The 18227-nt window shown below is 49.9% G+C and overlaps 1 protein-coding gene across 2 annotated transcripts in view; it reads right to left on the reverse strand.

The window, feature by feature from the left end:
- Window positions 1-12189: 12189 nt before the first annotated feature.
- CD247 (CD247 molecule) overlaps window positions 12190-18227 on the reverse strand; it is a 68006-nt gene continuing 61968 nt past the window's right edge. Inside the window, exons 3-8 of one of the 2 annotated variants that reach the window (XM_032862967.1) lie at window positions 17445-17507; window positions 16934-17014; window positions 15518-15550; window positions 14521-14577; window positions 13526-13567; window positions 12190-12409 (exon numbers count right to left, since the gene is read on the reverse strand). In XM_032862967.1, coding sequence (XP_032718858.1) covers window positions 12344-12409; window positions 13526-13567; window positions 14521-14577; window positions 15518-15550; window positions 16934-17014; window positions 17445-17507 — 342 coding nt within the window. In that variant the 3' untranslated portion in view covers window positions 12190-12343. Of the gene's footprint in view, window positions 12410-13525; window positions 13568-14520; window positions 14578-15517; window positions 15554-16933; window positions 17015-17444; window positions 17508-18227 lie in introns of both variants that reach the window. The other variant, XM_032862966.1, reaches the window with a different exon arrangement.

The raw sequence follows: 18227 nt of genomic DNA on the forward strand, positions 1-18227 counted from the left end.
GGGGGCACAGTGCGGGCTCAGGACCCGCAGGGACACACAAAGACCAGGGGTGTCTGAGAGTGGCAGAGCCCCCAGGTATTGGAACAGGGAGGCCACCTGCAAGACAGAGCCGAGGAGGGGCTCTCAGCTCAGGGTTGCCTAAAACCACGATCGGAGGCAGTCGGGGCACTGCCCCTCCACAGGGGCCCCACAAGCGGTGGATGCGGGGAGACTCCTGGCTTCCTCCTCTGGGAAGAGCCGCACAGGAGTGTGTGGCAGGAATCCGCTGGGTTTGGAGACTCCAAACGGGGCCGCGCACCAGAGACAGAATCGCCCGGTCACAGGCCGGGGGAGCTCGGAGCACAGCCGGAGACCGGGAGACGGGAGGGACTGACGGCTTTTCTTGAGGGCGCACTGAGAAGTGGGGCCCTGAGCTCGCGGCTCCTCCTGCTGGAGACTGGGCGGCCGCCATCTTCATTCCCGGCCTCCCACGCGGTACGGAAAGCGCTCAGGGAACAAAAGCTCCGAGCGCGAACCGAGCAGATTGCTTAGCCCGGGCCCTGGCAAGGGCGGTGCGGTTCCGCCTCCAGCAAAAATGTTTCAGAATCACGGCAACGGCCCCTCCCCCAGAGGATCAGAAGAACATCCAGCCAAGACCAAGTTCACTGATCACTGAGAACTATGGAACTCCACAGTTAGGGGAAAGCAACACATACAATTTATGGCTTTTTTCCTTGATTCTTTAGTCTTTCAAAATTAAATTTTTTAATTTTACTTTTTTATTATTCTATTTGAAAATTTTTTTCCAGGGGCACCTGGGTGGCTCAGTGGGTTAAGTCTCTGCCTTCGGCTCAGGTCATGATCTCAGGGTCCTGGGATCGAGCCCCGCATCCGGCTCTCTGCTCAGCAGGGAGCCTGCCTGCCTGCCTCTCTGTCTGCTTGTGACACCTCTCTCTCTCTCTGTCAAATAAATAAATAAAATCTTAAAAAAAAATTTTTTTCCACTTTCCTATTTTAACGTTTTTCAACTATATTATCTTATCAATACCTTACAGCAAATTCTTTCAAGACATGTCTTTCAAGACAGGTCTCCAAAGGCAAAGGAAACAAAAGCAAAAATGAACTTTTGGGATTTCATCAAGATCAAAAGCTTCTGCACAGCAAAGGAAACACTCAACAAAAGAAAGAGGCAAACCACGGAATGGGAGAAGATGTTCTCAAATGACACTACAGACAAAGGGCTGATATTCAAGCTCTATAAAGAACTCCTCAAATTCAACATCCCCAAAACATAATCACATCAAAAAATGGGCAGATGAATGCACACATCTCCAAAGAAGACATATGAATGGCTAACAGACACATGAAAAAGTGTTCATCATTAGCCATCAGGGAGATTCAAATCAAAACCACACTGAAATACCATCTTTCACCAGTTAGAATGGACAAAATTAACAAGACAGAAAACAACAAGTGGATGTGGAGAAAGGGGAACCCTCTTACACTGCTGGTGGGAATGCAAGGTGGTGCAGCCACTTTGGAAAACTGTGGAGATTCCTCAAAAAATTAAAAATAGAGCTTCCCTATGACTCTGTAATTTCACTACTGGGTATTTACCCCAAGGATACAGAGGTATTGAAAAGATGTGCTATCTGTACCCTAACGTTCATAGCAGCAATGTCCATAATCGCCAAACTGTGGAAAGAGCCAAGATGCCCTTCAACACACAAATGGGTAAAGAAGATGTGGTCCATACGTACAATGGAGTATCATGCCTCCATCAGAAAGGATGAATACCCAACTTTTGTATCAACATGGGTGGGACTGGAGGAGATTATGCTGAGTGAAAAAAGTCAAGCAGAGAGTCAATTATCCTATGGTTCCACTTACTTGTGGAGCATAAGGAATAACACGGAAGACATTAGGAGAAGGAATGGAAAAGTGAATGGTGGGAAATCAGAGGGGGAGATGTACCATGAGAGACTGTGGACTCTGAGAAACTGAAGGTTTAGAGGGTAGTGGGATAGGGGGTTAGGTGAGCCTGGTGGTGGGGATTAAGAAGGGCAACTTTTGCATGGAGCACTGCGTGTGGTGCATAAACAATGAATCTGGGACACTGAAAAAATAAAATATAAAAAATAAAAGTAGCTATAAAGAGATATAAATAAATAGCAAATAAAGTATATATTTAGATATAAATAAAGTAGATATAAGTATAAAAAATAGATATAAGTATAAACAATAAAAGAATATAATGGAAAACAATCTTTTAATGGTTAAAAATCATTTTTAATTTTCACTGTTATATTCTGTCCCTTCATTGTATTTAAACTTATTTTTTGTGTACACATAGTTTTTTCTTCCTTTAAAATTTTGGGATGCAGTTTTTTCTAATAGATCAAAATATACTCTAAATCTAGCACATGGCTTTAGTCTAGTCTCCAGCCTGATCACATTCTTTCCTCTTTTTTCAACCAACTTCTTAACAATTCCTTTTTTAGACTTTTTAACTTTCATCTTTACAGTCATATTCCATCCCTTCATTGTGTTTACCCATATGTATGTATATGTGTGTGTGTGTGTGTGTGTGTATGTGTGTGTATATATATATATATATATATTTTTTTTTTTTTTTAATTTTGGGAGGTAGCTTCTTCTAAGAGACCAAAATCAAATGTGTGTGGCTCTGTTCTATTCACCAGTCTAACACACACACACACACACACACACACACACACATCCTTTTTTTTTTTCCTTTCTAATTTTCCTCCTTTCTTCTCCCCTGGGTTTCTGGTCTCTTTTGATTTGGTTACTGCATATTTTTCTGGGGTTGTTGCTACCCTTATAGTATTTTATTCTCTTTTCCAGCTAGTCTTATCTGGATAAAAATGACAAGGTATAAAAATTCACCTCAAAAAAAAAAAAAAAAGGCAGTACCAACAACTAGGGACCTAATCAATATGGACATTAATAAGATGTCAGAAATGAAATAAGAGTTCAGAATGACCACTATCAAAGTGCTAGCTGGGCTCGAAAGAAGCATGGAAGATACTAGAGAATCCCTTTCTGGAGAAATAAAAGAACTAAAATCTAAACCAAGTTGAAATTAAAAAAGCTATTAATGAGGTGCAATCAAACATGGAGGCTCTTACTGCTGGGATAAATGAGGCAGAAGAGAGAATGAGTGATGAAAACCAAATGATGGAGAATAAAGAAGCTGAGCAAAACAGAGACAACTATGGACCATGAGGAGAGAATTCCAGAGAAAGACAAAACAATATTCGAATAATTGGGCTCCCAGAAGAGAGAGAAGGGGGCAGAAGGTATATTGGAGCAAGTTGTAGCAGAGAATTGCCCTGATTTGGTGAAGGGAAAAAGCATCAAAATCCAGGAGACACAGAGAACCCACACTCAAAATCAACAAAAATGGGTCCACACCCCATCATCTAATAGTGAAACTTACAACTCTCAGTGACAAAGAGAAAATCCTCGGGACAAGAGGGCTGTAGCATACAATGGTAGAAATATTATATTGGCGGCAGACCCATCCACAGAGACCTGGCAGGCCAGAAAGGATTGGCATGATACAGTCAGAGCACTTAATGAGAAAAATATGCAGCCAAGAATACTATATCCAGCTAGGCTGTCATTGAAAATAGAAGGAGAGAGAAAAAGCTTCCAGGACTAAAAGAATTTGCAAACATCAAATCAGCCCTAAGGATATATTGAAAGGGGTCCTGTAAGCAAAGAGAGAGCCTTAAAGTAACAGATCAGAAAGAAACAGAGACAATATACAGTAACATTGACCTTACAGACACTACAATGGCACTAAATTTGTATCTTTCAATAGTTACCCTGAATGTAAGTGGGCTAAATGCCCCAATCAAATGACACAGGATATCAGAATGGATTAAAAAAAAAAAAAAAGACCCATCAATATGCTGTCTGCAAGAAACTCATCTTAAACCCAAAGACACCCCCAGATTTAAAGTGAGGGGGACGAAAACAATTTACCATGCTAATGAACATCAAAAGAAGGCTGGGGTGGCAGTCCTTTTATCAGATAAATTAGATTTTAAGCCGAAGACTATACTAAAAGATGAGGAAGGACACTATATCATACTTAAATATGAGTTAAAGGGTCTGTCCAACGAGAAGATCTAACAATTTTAAATATCTATGCCCCTAACATGGGAACAGCCAATTATATAAACCAATAACAAAATCCAAGAAACAGGAGGGAGGGGCAAGATGGTAGAGAAGCAGGAGACCCCGTGTCAACGGGTCCTCTAAAGTGAGCTAAATATCTACCAGAACACTGAACACCCAGGAAATCAGCCTGAGATGTAGAAGTACACACTTCTGAATCTCTACGGGGGCAGAAGACATCAGTGGAGAGGTAATGTAGAATGGGAATGCTCAGACTGATATTGGAAGATAAACAGAAGGGGGAGTGAGCCACCAGAAGCGACCCATTGGAATGTAATATCCCAATATGAAAGTGCCCTGTGGTTGGGGACCAGCATTAACTTGGAGTCTGGTTAAAAGTGCTCAAAAAGAGCAAAAGATCTCAAGGGGCAACTGGTGGAAATGGGTGGTCATGAGCACGGGCCTAAGCCCACATTCCCAGGACCGTCACCACTGGCAACCCACCCATGCCAGAGAGAGTCCAGCAGGGCCTACAGTCCCTGAACCCGAGGCTTTCTGCTGCTTGCGCCACCGCTCAACTGGGTGCACTCCCGCCCCCGTCTGAGAGAGCCTGGTGTGGGCGCAGGCTGGCCGTCTCTAGGACCGCAGCCTTCCGCGACCTGGGCGACCACTGGGTCTGAGCGCACCTGGTGTGGGCCTGGACTCCAGACAGCAGTCCTGGCAAAGGCAGACACCTGAAGTGGGCTCCCTGGACCAATATCGCTTGTGGTTTTAGTGGCGCAGGGCTGCAGAGACAAGCAGGGGCCTCGGGTGAGCGATGGGATGGTGGCTGGGGGTACACACCCCTTGCAGGAGGCTGTGCTGTTCAGTAGAGTTTGCAGACGGGGAGTCTGTGTGCTCTGGACCATCCAGAGGGGAACAATCTAAGGTTTCTCTCTGAGGCGGAGATCGGGATGCAGATGGATTCTTTGCTCTGACCCTCTGAAAAGCCGCAAAAAGTGGCCAAAGAACAAAAATCTCCAGAGAACAAAAGCCCGAAAAATCGGTTACACGGAGTCCAGCCCCTTGACAGCTTGCAGGACACTCAACCCAAGCAAGACTGACAGGAGAACAACCCAGCAGGCCCCTTCCCCAGAAGACAAGCTAAAAGAACTAGAGGACAACCACCACAGGGTCCCTATAAAACTGTAAAACCCTAATTGTGAGGGGTAAACAATATATTAAGTTCCCAGTATTCTCCTATTACCTGTATATTTCATACATATTTTTAAAAAATTCGTTCTCACAATTCTTGTTCTTTTAAGTTTTTTAACCTACTTATCATTACGACTAGAGGTTTAATAGAACATATTCCATAATCTTTTAACCTGAACTTGTTTCATAGATATACCTGTGTTTTACCTATTCTTTTCCTTTATTTTAATACACATATAAAGCTTCAAGGTAGTCCATTTTTCTACTACCTATACTACCCCTATATATAAACCAGTTTTAATTTTCCTGTATCTCTGGAAAGTTGAGTCCTTTAACAAAAATAACAAGATACACCCAGGAAGAACGGAAATAACCTTCTTCACTCACATTGAGGATTTATAACCACCCTCCTATCTTATACTTCTGTCAGTGTTTCTGTGTATCTGAAAAATCACCAATACACCAACTCTCTTTACACCTTAAAGAACTGGAAAATCAGGGGCACCTGGGTGGCTCAGTGGGTTAAAGTGTCTGCCTTTGGCTCAGTCATGATCCCAGTGTCCTGGGATCGAGTCCCACACTGGGCTCTCTGCTCAGCAGGGAACCTGCTTCCCTCTCTCTCTCTGCCTGCCTCTCTGTCTACTTGTGATCTCTGTCAAACAGATAAATAAATTAAAAAAAAGAACTGGAAAATCAACAACAAATTAAGCCAACCCCACACACAAGAAGGGAAATAATCAAGATTAGAGCAGAGACCCATTATTTAGAAACTAGAGACACAGTAGAGCACATCAATGAAACTAGAAGCTGGTTCTTTGAAAGAATCAGTAAGATGGATAAACCACTGGCCAGACTAATCAAAAAAAAAAAAAAAAAGAGAGAGAGAGAGAAAGGACCCAAATTAACAAAATGGTGAATGAAAGGGGAGAGATCACAACTAACACCAAGGAAAGGGAAACAATCATCAGAAATTATTATCAACAGCTATATGACAATAAGGTAAGCAACCTAGAAGAAATGGGTGCATTCCTGGAATCCTATAAACTTCCAAGACTGAAACAGGAAGAAATTGACAACCTGAATAGACCAATATCTAGTAACAAGATTGAAGCAGTGATCAAAAACCTCCCAAAAAACAGCAGCCCAGGACCTGATGGATTCCCTGGGGAATTCTACAAAACATACCAAGAAGAAATAATTCCTATTCTGCTGAAGCTGTTTCAAAAAATAGGAAAACTTCCAGACTCTTTCTTTGAAGCCAGCATTACCTTGATCCCAACACCAGACAATAACCCCATCAAAAAGGAGAATTACAGACCAATATCCTTGATGAACATGGATGCAAAAATTCTCACCAAAATACTAGCCAGTAGGATCCAATAGTCCATTAAACTGATGATTCACCACAACCAACTGGGATTTATTCCAGGGCCACAAGGTTGGTTCAACATCCGCAAATCAATAGATGTGATACAATACATTAATAACAGAAAGAACAAGAACCATATGATACTATCAATAGGTGACAAAAAAAAGCATTTGACAAAGCACAGCATCCTTTCTTGATCAAAACTCTTCACAATGTAGGCATAGAGGATATATACCTCAATATCATCAAAGCCATCTGTGAAAAACCCACAGTGAATATCATTCTCAATGGGGAAAAACTGAGAGCTTTCCCCTAAGGTCAGGAACACAGCAGGGCTGTTCACTATCACCACTGCTATTCAGCATAGTACTAGAAGTCCTAGCCTCAGCAATCAGACAACAAAAAGAAATAAAAGGCATCCGAATCAGCAAAGAAGAAGTCAAACTATCACTCTTTGCGGATGATATGATTCTTCATGTGGAAAATCCAAAAGACTCCACTCCTAAACTGCTAGAACTCACACAGGAATTCAGTAAAGTGTCAGGATATAAAATCAATGCACAGACATCAGTTGCATTTCTATACACCAACAAGACAGAAGAAAGAAATTACAGAGTTGACCCCAATTTCAACTGCATCCAAAAGCATAAGAATAATATACCTAGGAATAAACCTAAGCAAAGAGGCAAAGAATCTGTACTCAAAAAACTATAAAGAACTCATGAAAGAAACTGAGGAAGACACAAAGAAATGTAAAAACGTTCCATTCTTATGAAGAACAAATATCGTCAAAATGTCTATGCTACCTAACACAGTCTACACATTTAATGCAATCCCTACCAAAAGACCATCACTTTTTTTCAAAGAAATCAATAAATAATCCTAAAATTTATATGGAAACAGAAAAAAACCCGAATAGCCAGAGGAATGTTGAAAAAGAAAACAAAAGTAGGTATCAGAATTCCAGACTTCAAGCTCTACTACAAAGCTGCCATCATCAAGACAGCATGGTACTGGCACAAAAACAGACGCATAGATCAATGGAACAGAGCAGAGAGCCCAGAAATAGTCCCTCAACTCTATGGTCAACTAATCTTTGACAAAGCAGGAAAGAATGTCCAATGGAAAAAAGTCTCTTCAAATGTTGTTGGGGAAATTGGACAGCCACACGCAGAAGAATGAAACAACCATTTCCTTACTCCGCACACAAAAGTAAGACTCAAAATGGATGAAAGACCTCAAAGTGAGACAGGAATCCATCAACATCCTTGAGGAGAACACAGGCAGCACCTCTTTAATCTCAGCCACAGCAACTTCTTCCTAGAAACATCGTCAAAGGCAAGGGAAGCAAGGGCAAAAATGAACTATTGGGATTTCATCAAGATCAAAAGCTTTTGCACAGCAAAGGAAACAGCAAAACCAAAAGACAAGTGACAGAATGGGAAAATATATTTGCAAATGACTTACCAGATATGGCCTGGTATCCAAAATCTATAAAGAACTTAGCAAACTCAACACCCAAAGAATAATCCAGTTAAGAAATAGGCAGAAGACATGAACAGACATTTCACCAAAAAAGACATCCAAACGGCCAACAGACACATGAAAAAGGGCTCAAAATCACTCAGCATCAGGGAAATACAAATCAAGACCTCAGTGAGATACCACCTCACACCAATCAGAATGGCTAAAATTAACAAGTCAGGAAATGACCGATGCTGGCGAGGATGCAGAGAAAGGGGAACCCTCCTACACTGTTGGTGGGAATGCAAGCTGGAGCAGTCACTCTGGAAAACAGTATGGAGGTTCCTCAAAAAGTTGAAAATAGAGCTACCCTATGACCCAGCAATTGCAGTACTGGGTATTTACCCTAAAGATAATAAATGTAGGGATCCGAAGGGGCACGTGCACCCGAATGTTTATAGCAGCAATGTCTACAATAGCCAAACTATGGAAAGAACCTAGATGTTCATCCACAGATGAATGGATAAAGAGGCTATATATATATGTGTGTGTGTGTGTGTGTATATACATATGTATGTATATATATATATGTATGTATATACACACACACACACACACACACACACATATATATATATAATGGAATACTATGCAGCCATCAAAAACCCTGAAATCTTGCCATTTGCAACAATATGGATGGAACTAGAGGGTATTATGCTAAGCGAAATCAATCAGAGAAAGACAATTTTCATACGATCTCTCTGATATGAGGAATTTGAAAGGCAGGGCGGGGGGTCGTGGGGGGTAGGGAGGGAAAAAATGAAACAAGATGGGACCAGGGAGGGAGACCAACCATAAGAGACTCTTCATCTCAGGAAACAAACCGAGGGCTGCTAGGGGTTGTAGGGGGAGGGATAGGGTGGCTGGGTGATGGACACTGGGGAGGTTATGTGTTATGGTGTTCTGAATTGTGTAAGACTGATGATTTACAGACCTCTACCCCTGAAGCAAATAATACATCATATGTTAATTTTTTTTTAAATGTGGTTATATTTTAACCCACTCCTAGTTGTCATCTGTCGAGCTGAATCACCTGTAAGATGAAGTGAATGACGTCTGCTTTTACTGTTGCCTTTTCTTCTCCAGAAACGAGGGCTTTGAGTTGTAGGACATACACCTGTAGTTAGGCCTGAGTCATAGGTTCACAGAAACATCCAGGGCCAGGTCACGAAAATGCATGAGTTATTCAGACAGAACAAGATTGACAGCTAAACGGCTAGAACCAAATGCCCAGGCCCTGAATCCCCTTCGGAGCTATCCTGTTAGCTTGAATGGATCATCTCCCCTTTTCATACCTGCCACACCTGGCCTTCAGTGACTATTCTGTTTGTAAACCAGGGGCCTTGGGATCATGACCTACACTGAAGGCAGACACTTAATGACTGAGCCACACAGGCACCCCGAGAGTGTTTTTTGTTTTTAAATTAAAATATGTTGATGGCGCATCTTTTATGATCAAGAACTTCCTGGGATGAAAAGAATCCAGCTGTGCTTTGGAAAGAAGACTGCCAGACTGGAGGAAGGGCAGAGCTGGGCGGCCGGGGACACCTTCTCTTGGCCCCTGCTTCGCTCCCCTGGCACGTGCTCATCTCGCGCCCAGCTGTCTTGCATGTGGTCCAGTAAGTGTCCTCATCCACCCACCCAGGTCAGCCACAGCACCCACACCTTGTTGCCAGCTTTCCTTCCTGCCTCTTGAGTCAGATTCTTGATGGAATTGGGTCAAACTCTTATTTTCAAGCCAGCCGTACGGGTCATGTGGCCTGTAGATAACTCAGCGGACCTTGACTAGGTCTGAGGCTTACTCATTTTGACTAACAGATGAACTCAACCTCAGGTGTTAAAAAGCCCAGTGAGTAGGAGACAGAAACAAGTAGTAACCCAAAAAGGACCATCTGTTGTCTTGGAATCAAGGCGGCTGAAGCCATTCGTTACCATTTTCCCATTCCATTGCCTGGTAACCAGGTCGCCTAATTAGGGCCAGCTGTCCTCAGAAGCCATCCTCCCATGAAACCTGCTCCACTTCCCCAGCCCCTGGCTGGACTCTGTCTGCACCCCTTCCCTGGCAGCTCCCCCTCCTACCTGCCCCCTGGGTGTCATGACCCGCCCGGCGATGCTGCTCTTTCCTGATGTGGCTGGAATCCAATGGCAAACTGTTAAGTCCCCCGCTTTGCGGTGGCTCTTCTGTGTCCTCGCAGGGAGCTTGCAAAGTGCTGGGCACAGAAACAGGTCGGTGCAGGGTAAATATTTGTTGAATGGAATTGAGTTCCCCCCATGAGGTCAGGTTTCAAATCGAGCGCCGTCTCTTCCTGAGGTGTTACATGCACGCCTCGCTGAGATGCGAGTCGCTCCCGCTGGAATCCCAAATGCTCCGGGGCTTTTAACAGCCGTGACCTTGGGTTTTTGATCTCGAAGTCTACCCAGTGTTAATTGGCAGCTTGACGAGTTGGGGCCGCTTTTACCGCTTTTACATTTAGAGAGAACCTGACCCAAAGGGACCTCTGCCATCCTCCAGCCCTCCCGCTGCAGACAGAGGGTTTGTGCCGAGGCGTCAGCGGCCGTTTGCAACCCCCACACCCCCACTCTGCTGACCGTGGCTGCTCCGGGGCCTCCCTCTGCCACGTGCCCGTCGTCCGCAAGCTGACCACGGGGCTGGGAGCCCTGCGGTCCCGGCGGCTTCCCCGGCCCCTTCCAGGCCTGGCCCGGCCTGACAGCCGCTCGGCCCGGAGACACGGCCACCGGCCCGGAGGGCAGCACTCCCGGTCCCTGCACGCAGGGTCCAAGCAGCCACCGTGCTCGCTGGGAGTCGGCAGTTTCGCCCCAAGGCAAGGGCACCGGCTGGGCCGCCCCAGACGGAATCACCCGAGTCACCGTTCCCTGCCGGGCGGCAACACAGCTCGCGGCGAAAGCGGCATCGTCGCCAGCGCGTTTATTATGCGGAAAGTAAGCAGGGCTTTAGCTCGCCGGCCTAAAGGTCAACCAGGCGGAGCGGAGCGTCCCACACGACACCTCACGCGGCAATGCTCCCGGACGCCTGCCTAGGCGACCCCGGAAGCCGGAGAGGCGACCCCGGAAGCCGGAGAGGCGACCCCGGAAGCCGGAAGCGGCCGGGGCGATCCCAGCAGGCGGCGCAGGCGACCCCGGAAGCCGGCCGAGGCGACTCCCGCCTGCCGCAGCCCTCAGGTCTCTGCAGGGGTGCGGGGCGCTGTGCCGCCCTCGGAGGCCTTCACAGGGACGCCGGGAAGTGAACGGCTGCCTGGAAGGGGTGTGCGCGCGCCCCCTTCCCTCGCCCCGCCGTTCGCACTCCGCAGTGGCACCGACCATGTGCCTTGAGGCCGGTCGGCTCCCAGCTCACGGCCCCCGCGGGAGGCTGAGAGCTCCGTGAGGGCGTGCAGGGCCAGTTCATCGTCGTCCGGTCCCGAGTGCGCAGCCCACAAATGCTGTTTCGATAAAGAGGGATGTACGCTTGACTGAGGGGGGCCCGTCCTCTCTGCCCCGCAGCCCGCCCTGCTCTCACGGAGCCTCCGTCGCCGCTGCCCGGCTCCCAGGCTTCAGCCCACTTGAACGCGCCCCCGCACCCGTCCTCTCCCCCTCTGCCCAGGCCTTTCACGGGGAGACGTAACAGCCCCTTTGCCCCAGTGACAAGTGACCTTGAAATGAAGGCACAGGTTGACGACAGAAGCCAAATTTACAGCAGGAGCAAAGCCACTCAAATCCCGAGGGAACAATAAAAGCTATTGGGATATGTGCTAACATTTGGGGTTTCTCTGGGGAATTGACAAAACATGGACAGAACACGGCTGTGAGGAGGAGCCCGGGGCCTCCAGGAGAGGGGTCCGTCCCCAGTGTCCAGTGCACCGGAAGATGCCCCCGCACAGAAACCCCCAAAATGTGCCGCCCTCACAATGGACTCCTCAAGGATGGGCCATGACCCTGGTGGAGCACACTGCCCTCCAGAGTCCAGGAATGATGGTCTGGATTTGGTTATGTCCAAATGTTAACAATGCAAAGCATCCAATTCTTAAGAGGGAATACTTTGGAGGTGAACTGGGCGTGAATGGGGTTATAAATGCTTTATCCTGTGTCTTTAACAATCTGGGTGTCCACGGGTCTGGCTTGTGGTTGATGCTGTTAGCGAGGAGGCAGGTTCTGCATGTGGAGGGCATCATAGGTGTCCTTGGTGGCTGTGCTGAGCCCCTGGTGAAAGCAAATCAGAAAAGAAAAGTGGGTCTGGAGCTCCGCACGGGCACAAACCTACCTAGAGGTCAACTAGTAGAATGAGTCCCTCGTGCCTCCCAGAGGGCTGCAGGAGAGACGCAATCTCTGCCCTGTGTGTGGGCCTAGAAGAACTTCCTGTTGGACCCAAGAGGAAGGGAAGCTCCCCCATCCCTGAACACTGAGCTGGAATCAGGTTTGCTCCAGAGAGTTCGCTGTCCCTCATACCTGGGCCTCCAGGAAGCCAGGACTTGTCACGGGGAGACATTGGCCCCCTGACCTCAGCCCTCTCCCCCCAGCCTCCTTCCCACATCACCCTACTACACTTATGCTCTTTGTTGGGTGTGGGGGGGGGGGCAGACAAGCTGCTCCCAATCCCACTGGAACAGCTCTCCCTGGTCCAGAAGACAGATCAAAGCTGCCACACTCAGGAACATTCTGAGGGCCCCTTGACATCATTCTAAACTCAGGCAAGCTGGGCGGCCTGACACGTTGGAGTCACTCAAGCAAGCTCTGAAGAGCCCAGGGGAGCCAGAAGTAGCCAAATAAGAACCCGATGGGGATTATATTTTAGAGAAGTAGGCTGGGTGTCCTTGGTTTGCATAATTTTTCACACTGATTTGCATAAACCAGGCACCCAACTATAACATCTTCTTTTTAAAGTTATTATTTCTCTTGATTTTTTCCCCCTTCAGTTTTCCCACCCATCCACCCAACTTATTAGGTCTGAGGATACAAGGCAGAGCAAGGCTTCTTTCAAGGGCCCAGAGCAGTGGGAGAAGAGGCAGGTGTCTTCTGCCTACATCAGCCCTCTGGGCAGCTGCTGCTTTTCTGTGGCCAGTGCCTGGGGGCTCTCATGGTCTCCTGGTTGGAACCAAGTCATATGCTTGGATGGCTGAATCCCAGCCATGCCCCAGGGCCTTCCTGGCAGATGTGGCACTGGGACGTGAATCGGGACTTGTGGTTTTTGCCCTGGTCAGCTGATGGCAAGAGCTGGGTGCCACCAAGCAAGCAAAACAGGGAAGTCTAGACTTGCCCCTGATTAGACAGCACCAGGCAGGGAGGGGGTGCCCGCAGCACAGACCAGAGGCAGCTTACCTGGTAAAGGCCATCGTGCCCCTTCCCTCTCCGACGCTGGTTCTGTGAGAAGGAACCAAAAGGGCAGACAGTCAATCAGCAGCAGCCTCCTACTCAAGGCCCCAACTCTCAGGGCCCCCAGAGAGTCAGAGGTGACTGACTGTTTCCCAGGCGGGGGGGAGAAGGGTCCGCAGGCGACTTGTCAGACCTCACTTGGCAGGTAAGGTGAGGACTGGCTTCAATGGGGCCCAGGTTTGCTGGTCCCCACTCACGTGCTCAGAGACATCAAGAGTCCTAGAATCTGGGCTGCATAGGAGCTGGCCATGTTGCCTGCCACTCGCAGAGTTCCTGGCTACTCTTCAGTGCTCACTGGGAGTGACAACTACACAGTGGGAGCAGCTCTGGCTGCAGAGTCCCCTCACAGCTGGGCTCCCCTAGTTACTAGCTAATCGACCTCGGGCAAGTCGTTTCATCTCCCGTGCCTTGCAGGGCACACGTTTCTCCCTGGGTTATTGTGGGGATTACGTGAGACCGCCTACCTGGTAAAGCACTGACCAGACCTGCCTTGGGGACACGTGACCTACGCAGCACCTACTAGGGAGGGGTCAGCACTCCGCTCTCATCATTCAGAAATTCTTAATCTTTTAGAAATAAGGGGCCCTGCGTTTTCATTTTGCCTTGAGTCTCAGAGACCTAAGCTCTGAACCCAGCGTGGCACACAGTAAGCACTTGGTGATTACTGATGGTGACAGATTCGCCTTGCTTTTTACAAAGCTTAGTGCGTCTTGGGATCTAGACTTGGTTCCTGAAAGAACATCACCTTCCCCCACTGCCCTAGGTGCTGTTGAGTGGGGAAGAGCTGGGTTACGCTTTGCCCCTGACAGCTACCACAAGGCGTTCTGTTGGTGATACTCGGATGGAGGCCTACAGCAGGGACCTCTAGAAGGTGAGGAGGGTCTCCCTCCCTCCCTGGGGGCTTCACCACCCTGAGCCAAACCTTGGGAATCAGCACTCACCTCGCCTTTTATCCCAATCTCACTGTAGGCCTCTGCCATCTTGTCTTTCTGCAGCGCCTGGAAAAAGCAGAGGGCGTGGGACACTGAGTTTACTAACTAATGCAGAAAACAGTGGGCTCCTGCACAAGAGGAAGCCTCTCAGCTTCCTACCTGGCAGGGAGCTCTCACAGTCAAAGCTCCGGTCCTTCTTCTCACAAGCCTCTCTGTCCACAACCAGCTCCTCACCCTTTGGAACATTCTTTTCAGCAGGCAGTGGGAGAAGCAGGCTCCCCTCTGAGCAGGGAGCCCGACGTGGAACTGGGTCTCGGGACCCCAGGGCCCTGGCATCACGACCCAAGCGGAAGGCAGACCCTCAACCATCTGAGCCACCAGGCACCCCCTTTGGGACATTGAGTGACCAGCCCTTTTGCACTGAACTGAGAAGCTCAACCCAGGTTTGAAGATGAAATGTGGAGTTCTGGCCGAGCACATGAACGGGGACAGTGCAAGGGCTCACCCGGAGTCGCCAGCACCATCTATTTGAGTATGTGTCTCTATATGTCCAAGGCCATGGGCCGTGCCTCCCCCATATGCAGGAAGGAAGAAGTACCTCTCTTCCCAGGAGGTTACCTGCAACCGTCCCCTTCAGGGCAGCCCCAGATCAACAGCCTGAAAACCACAATCAGATCCACACCCAGGTAGCAAGCTGACCTTCCAACAAGAGGTGACACTCAGGAACAGAATCTGGCCTCTGGGAGCAGGAGCCCCTCTGAGGGGCTTGCCCCCCTCCTTCTTGCCCAGCCCAACCTTGCTGCCCCCCAGCACCACCAACAGCAGACCCAGGTATGGAAGGGGAGAAGGCAAGGGAAGGGGGTGTCCTTCGAACATCCAGTCCCTGCAGGCAGCAAGCAGGTGAGTCCCGTGGCACAGGAAGGTGAAGGTCAAGTGAGGCAAAGACACAGGGCAGGGAGCAATGCCTCCACCCAGAGCCCTCCCTCCAACGTCCACCTGTACTCACATTGTACACGACTTCCTGAGGATTCCTCTTCCTCTGCTGGGAAAGACAAGGGGCAGGTTAGGGGTGGAGAGACGGGGCTCCAGGCCAGGACAGTAGTAGCACCCTTCCTGCCACCCCTCTCATACCCTGGGCCACCCCTGCCTGCCCCCCGTCCCCGGCCCTGCTCCCTCCTACAGCCCTGCCCCCGCCACCCCTACCCTCACAGCTCTACTGGGGCTCCTACTTCTTAGCGCACACACACGCGTTCCCGGGCACACTGGCTTCACAACCACCACCACCACCACCCCCCACCCCCGAGGGCCTCCTCAGCCCAGTCTTGCCCAGGGCTGGCCTCGGGGGTTTCTGCTGATAGCCCGTTTGGGTCCCCTTGCAGAGACAGTGCCAAACATGTCACAAGTGGCTTCAAACAAAAGGTGCCAAGTACCCTCACTTAGAGCAGGGCCAGTCACTGCCCAGCAAGCCCTAGTGACCCCCAACCCCCCCTTCACCCCTCCTCATCTAAGTAAAAAGAGGAGAGGGACCAAGGCAGGGACCAAGGAAACTGCCAGTGTCTCCTCCCTGCCCGTTAGCTCTAGCAACAACATGCCCGGCACAGGGCAGGGTGGGGCTGGGGGGACAGGTGTGGCCAGAAACATCAAGGGCCCACTGGGTACTGTCAGGCAGCAATGTCCTAAAACCTGGGCAGTCTGGGCTTTTGGGCTGAACCCTGCTTTTTTTTTTAAGGTTTTATTAATTTAATTGAGAGAGATGGAGAGAACATGAATGGGAGAAGGGCAGAGGGAGAGGGAGGAACAGACTCCCCACTGACTGGGGAGCCCAACAACGGGCTCCATCCCAGGACCCCGAGATCATGACCTAAACCAAAAAGTCAGACGCTTAACTGCCTGAGCTGCCCAGGCACCCCCGAACCCTGTTTATAAGAGGACCCTGCCCTGGCCTCGTCCAGCCTCCCCTCCCCCTGGAGTGCAGAGTTCACAGGCAAGAGAACAGAGCCACTAGGAGCCTGGAGCTGGACCTTGCTCCAAGGGATACTTTGTGCCCAGAATTCCGTGTCCAACGGCCTTGGGCCCTTCCTGCATGGACCTCTTCACCAGATCTGTCCTTTTGGGGGCTTGCATCTCAGGGTGGCCAAGCAGTTTAAGAGGAGGTGGGTGGTGCTTGGTCACAAGGGCCAAGTGCCATGTTCCCGTGTGGGAGGTCCCTCGCGATGCAGAATGGAGTCCCGGAAAGGAAGAGGAGGGGGTGGAAGCAGTTGGGGCTCCGGCTGTCCTCCGGCCCCAGGCCCCTTGCGTGTTAGGACGGACTGTGCTGATAGAGTGTGCTGGCTCCCAGGAGGCCTCTCCTGTCTGTCCTCAGCACGCCCGCTGGCACGCTCACACTCACTCACACTCACAGGCAGGCAGAGGAATACCCTACCTGTTTTCCTCCCATCTCGGGGTCCAGGCCTCGTCTCTTGTCCAAAACCTCATACTCCTCTCTTCCTCTTAAATTGAGCTCCTACAACAGACAGGAAAGCCTCAGAGCCAGGAAAGACACCCTCAGGAGGACTGGACCGCTGGAGGGGGAGTCCCCTCTGGGTGGTGGCTCTCACAGAAAGGAGCAGGGACTGCGGTCTGGGTGAAAGCTGGGGGCCAGCTGGGGACCAGCCTCTCACAGGGCATCTCAGAGAACATGCAGCGCCCCGACTCCTGTGCGTGTGTGTGCGTGTGTAAACGGATCCGACCCAAGTCCCCCTGTACAGGGAGAGGGAATCTGCTCCCTCCTACCCTGGAGGCCGACGACCCCCTCCCCACCTGCAGGGGCCCGGCCAGCCGCGGGCAGGAGGGTTAGGAGGGCTCCAGAGCAGGCTCGCACCCCAGCGCGGCCGGGACGTTCCTGCGCCGCCTGCGGTCTAGAAAACCGGGGGGGTGGGACGAGGACGACTTACGTTGTAGAGCTGGTTGGGGCCCCGCGGGTCCTCGGGGGCAGCCGCTCTCCCGCAGAACTGGAACTGGGAGAGAAGGTGGCCGGGTTAGAGCCCCGCTCCCCGCCTGGGCGCTGCGCCGTGTGACACCCCGCGCCTCGACTCCGAGGTGGGCGGTGGCTGCACGGGGCCCCCACTCCTCTCGCGACCTCGTGCGTCGCCATGTCGCTCCAGCTTAGTGTCCTTGAGGACCGGCCGAGGCGCACAGAGCCTCGCCCTCGGCGCTGTTCCCGCCGCCCGAGGGAGCGAAACGGCGAGATCCTACGGGGGCACAGCCCTGGAAGCCCCCCGAGAGGTCATCTAGGACAGCTCTGCTCACACTTTTATTTTTATTTACTTATTTTTTAAAAAAGATTTTATTTATTTATTTGACGGACAGAGATCACAAGTAGGCAGAGAGGCGGGGGGGGGGGGGGCGGGGGCGGGGGGAGCAGCTCCCCACTGAGCAGGGAGCCCGGGGCTCAATCCCAGGACCCTGAGATCATGACCTGAGCCGAAGGCAGTGGCTTAACCCACTGAGCCACCCAGGCGCCCCTACTCACACTTTTAAAAAGAAAATGAGTAGGTAAGACTGTTCTACAAATGAAGACTTTTGCCGAAGTCTGCTGTCCTAAAGGGCAGTAGGCGTGAGGACCAAAGTGGTCTCAGGGACCGAGCTACGTCCCACCTGCTGCGGGCACCGCGGCCCACCCAGTGCAGCCCTTTCAAGAAATCCAGGCTCCGTAGGCACCAGCTGAAAACCCATGC

Source organism: Lontra canadensis, unplaced genomic scaffold, assembly GCF_010015895.1.
Source record: "Lontra canadensis isolate GAN:19392208 unplaced genomic scaffold, GSC_riverotter_1.0 scaffold24, whole genome shotgun sequence".
Lineage (NCBI taxonomy): Eukaryota > Metazoa > Chordata > Mammalia > Carnivora > Mustelidae > Lontra > Lontra canadensis.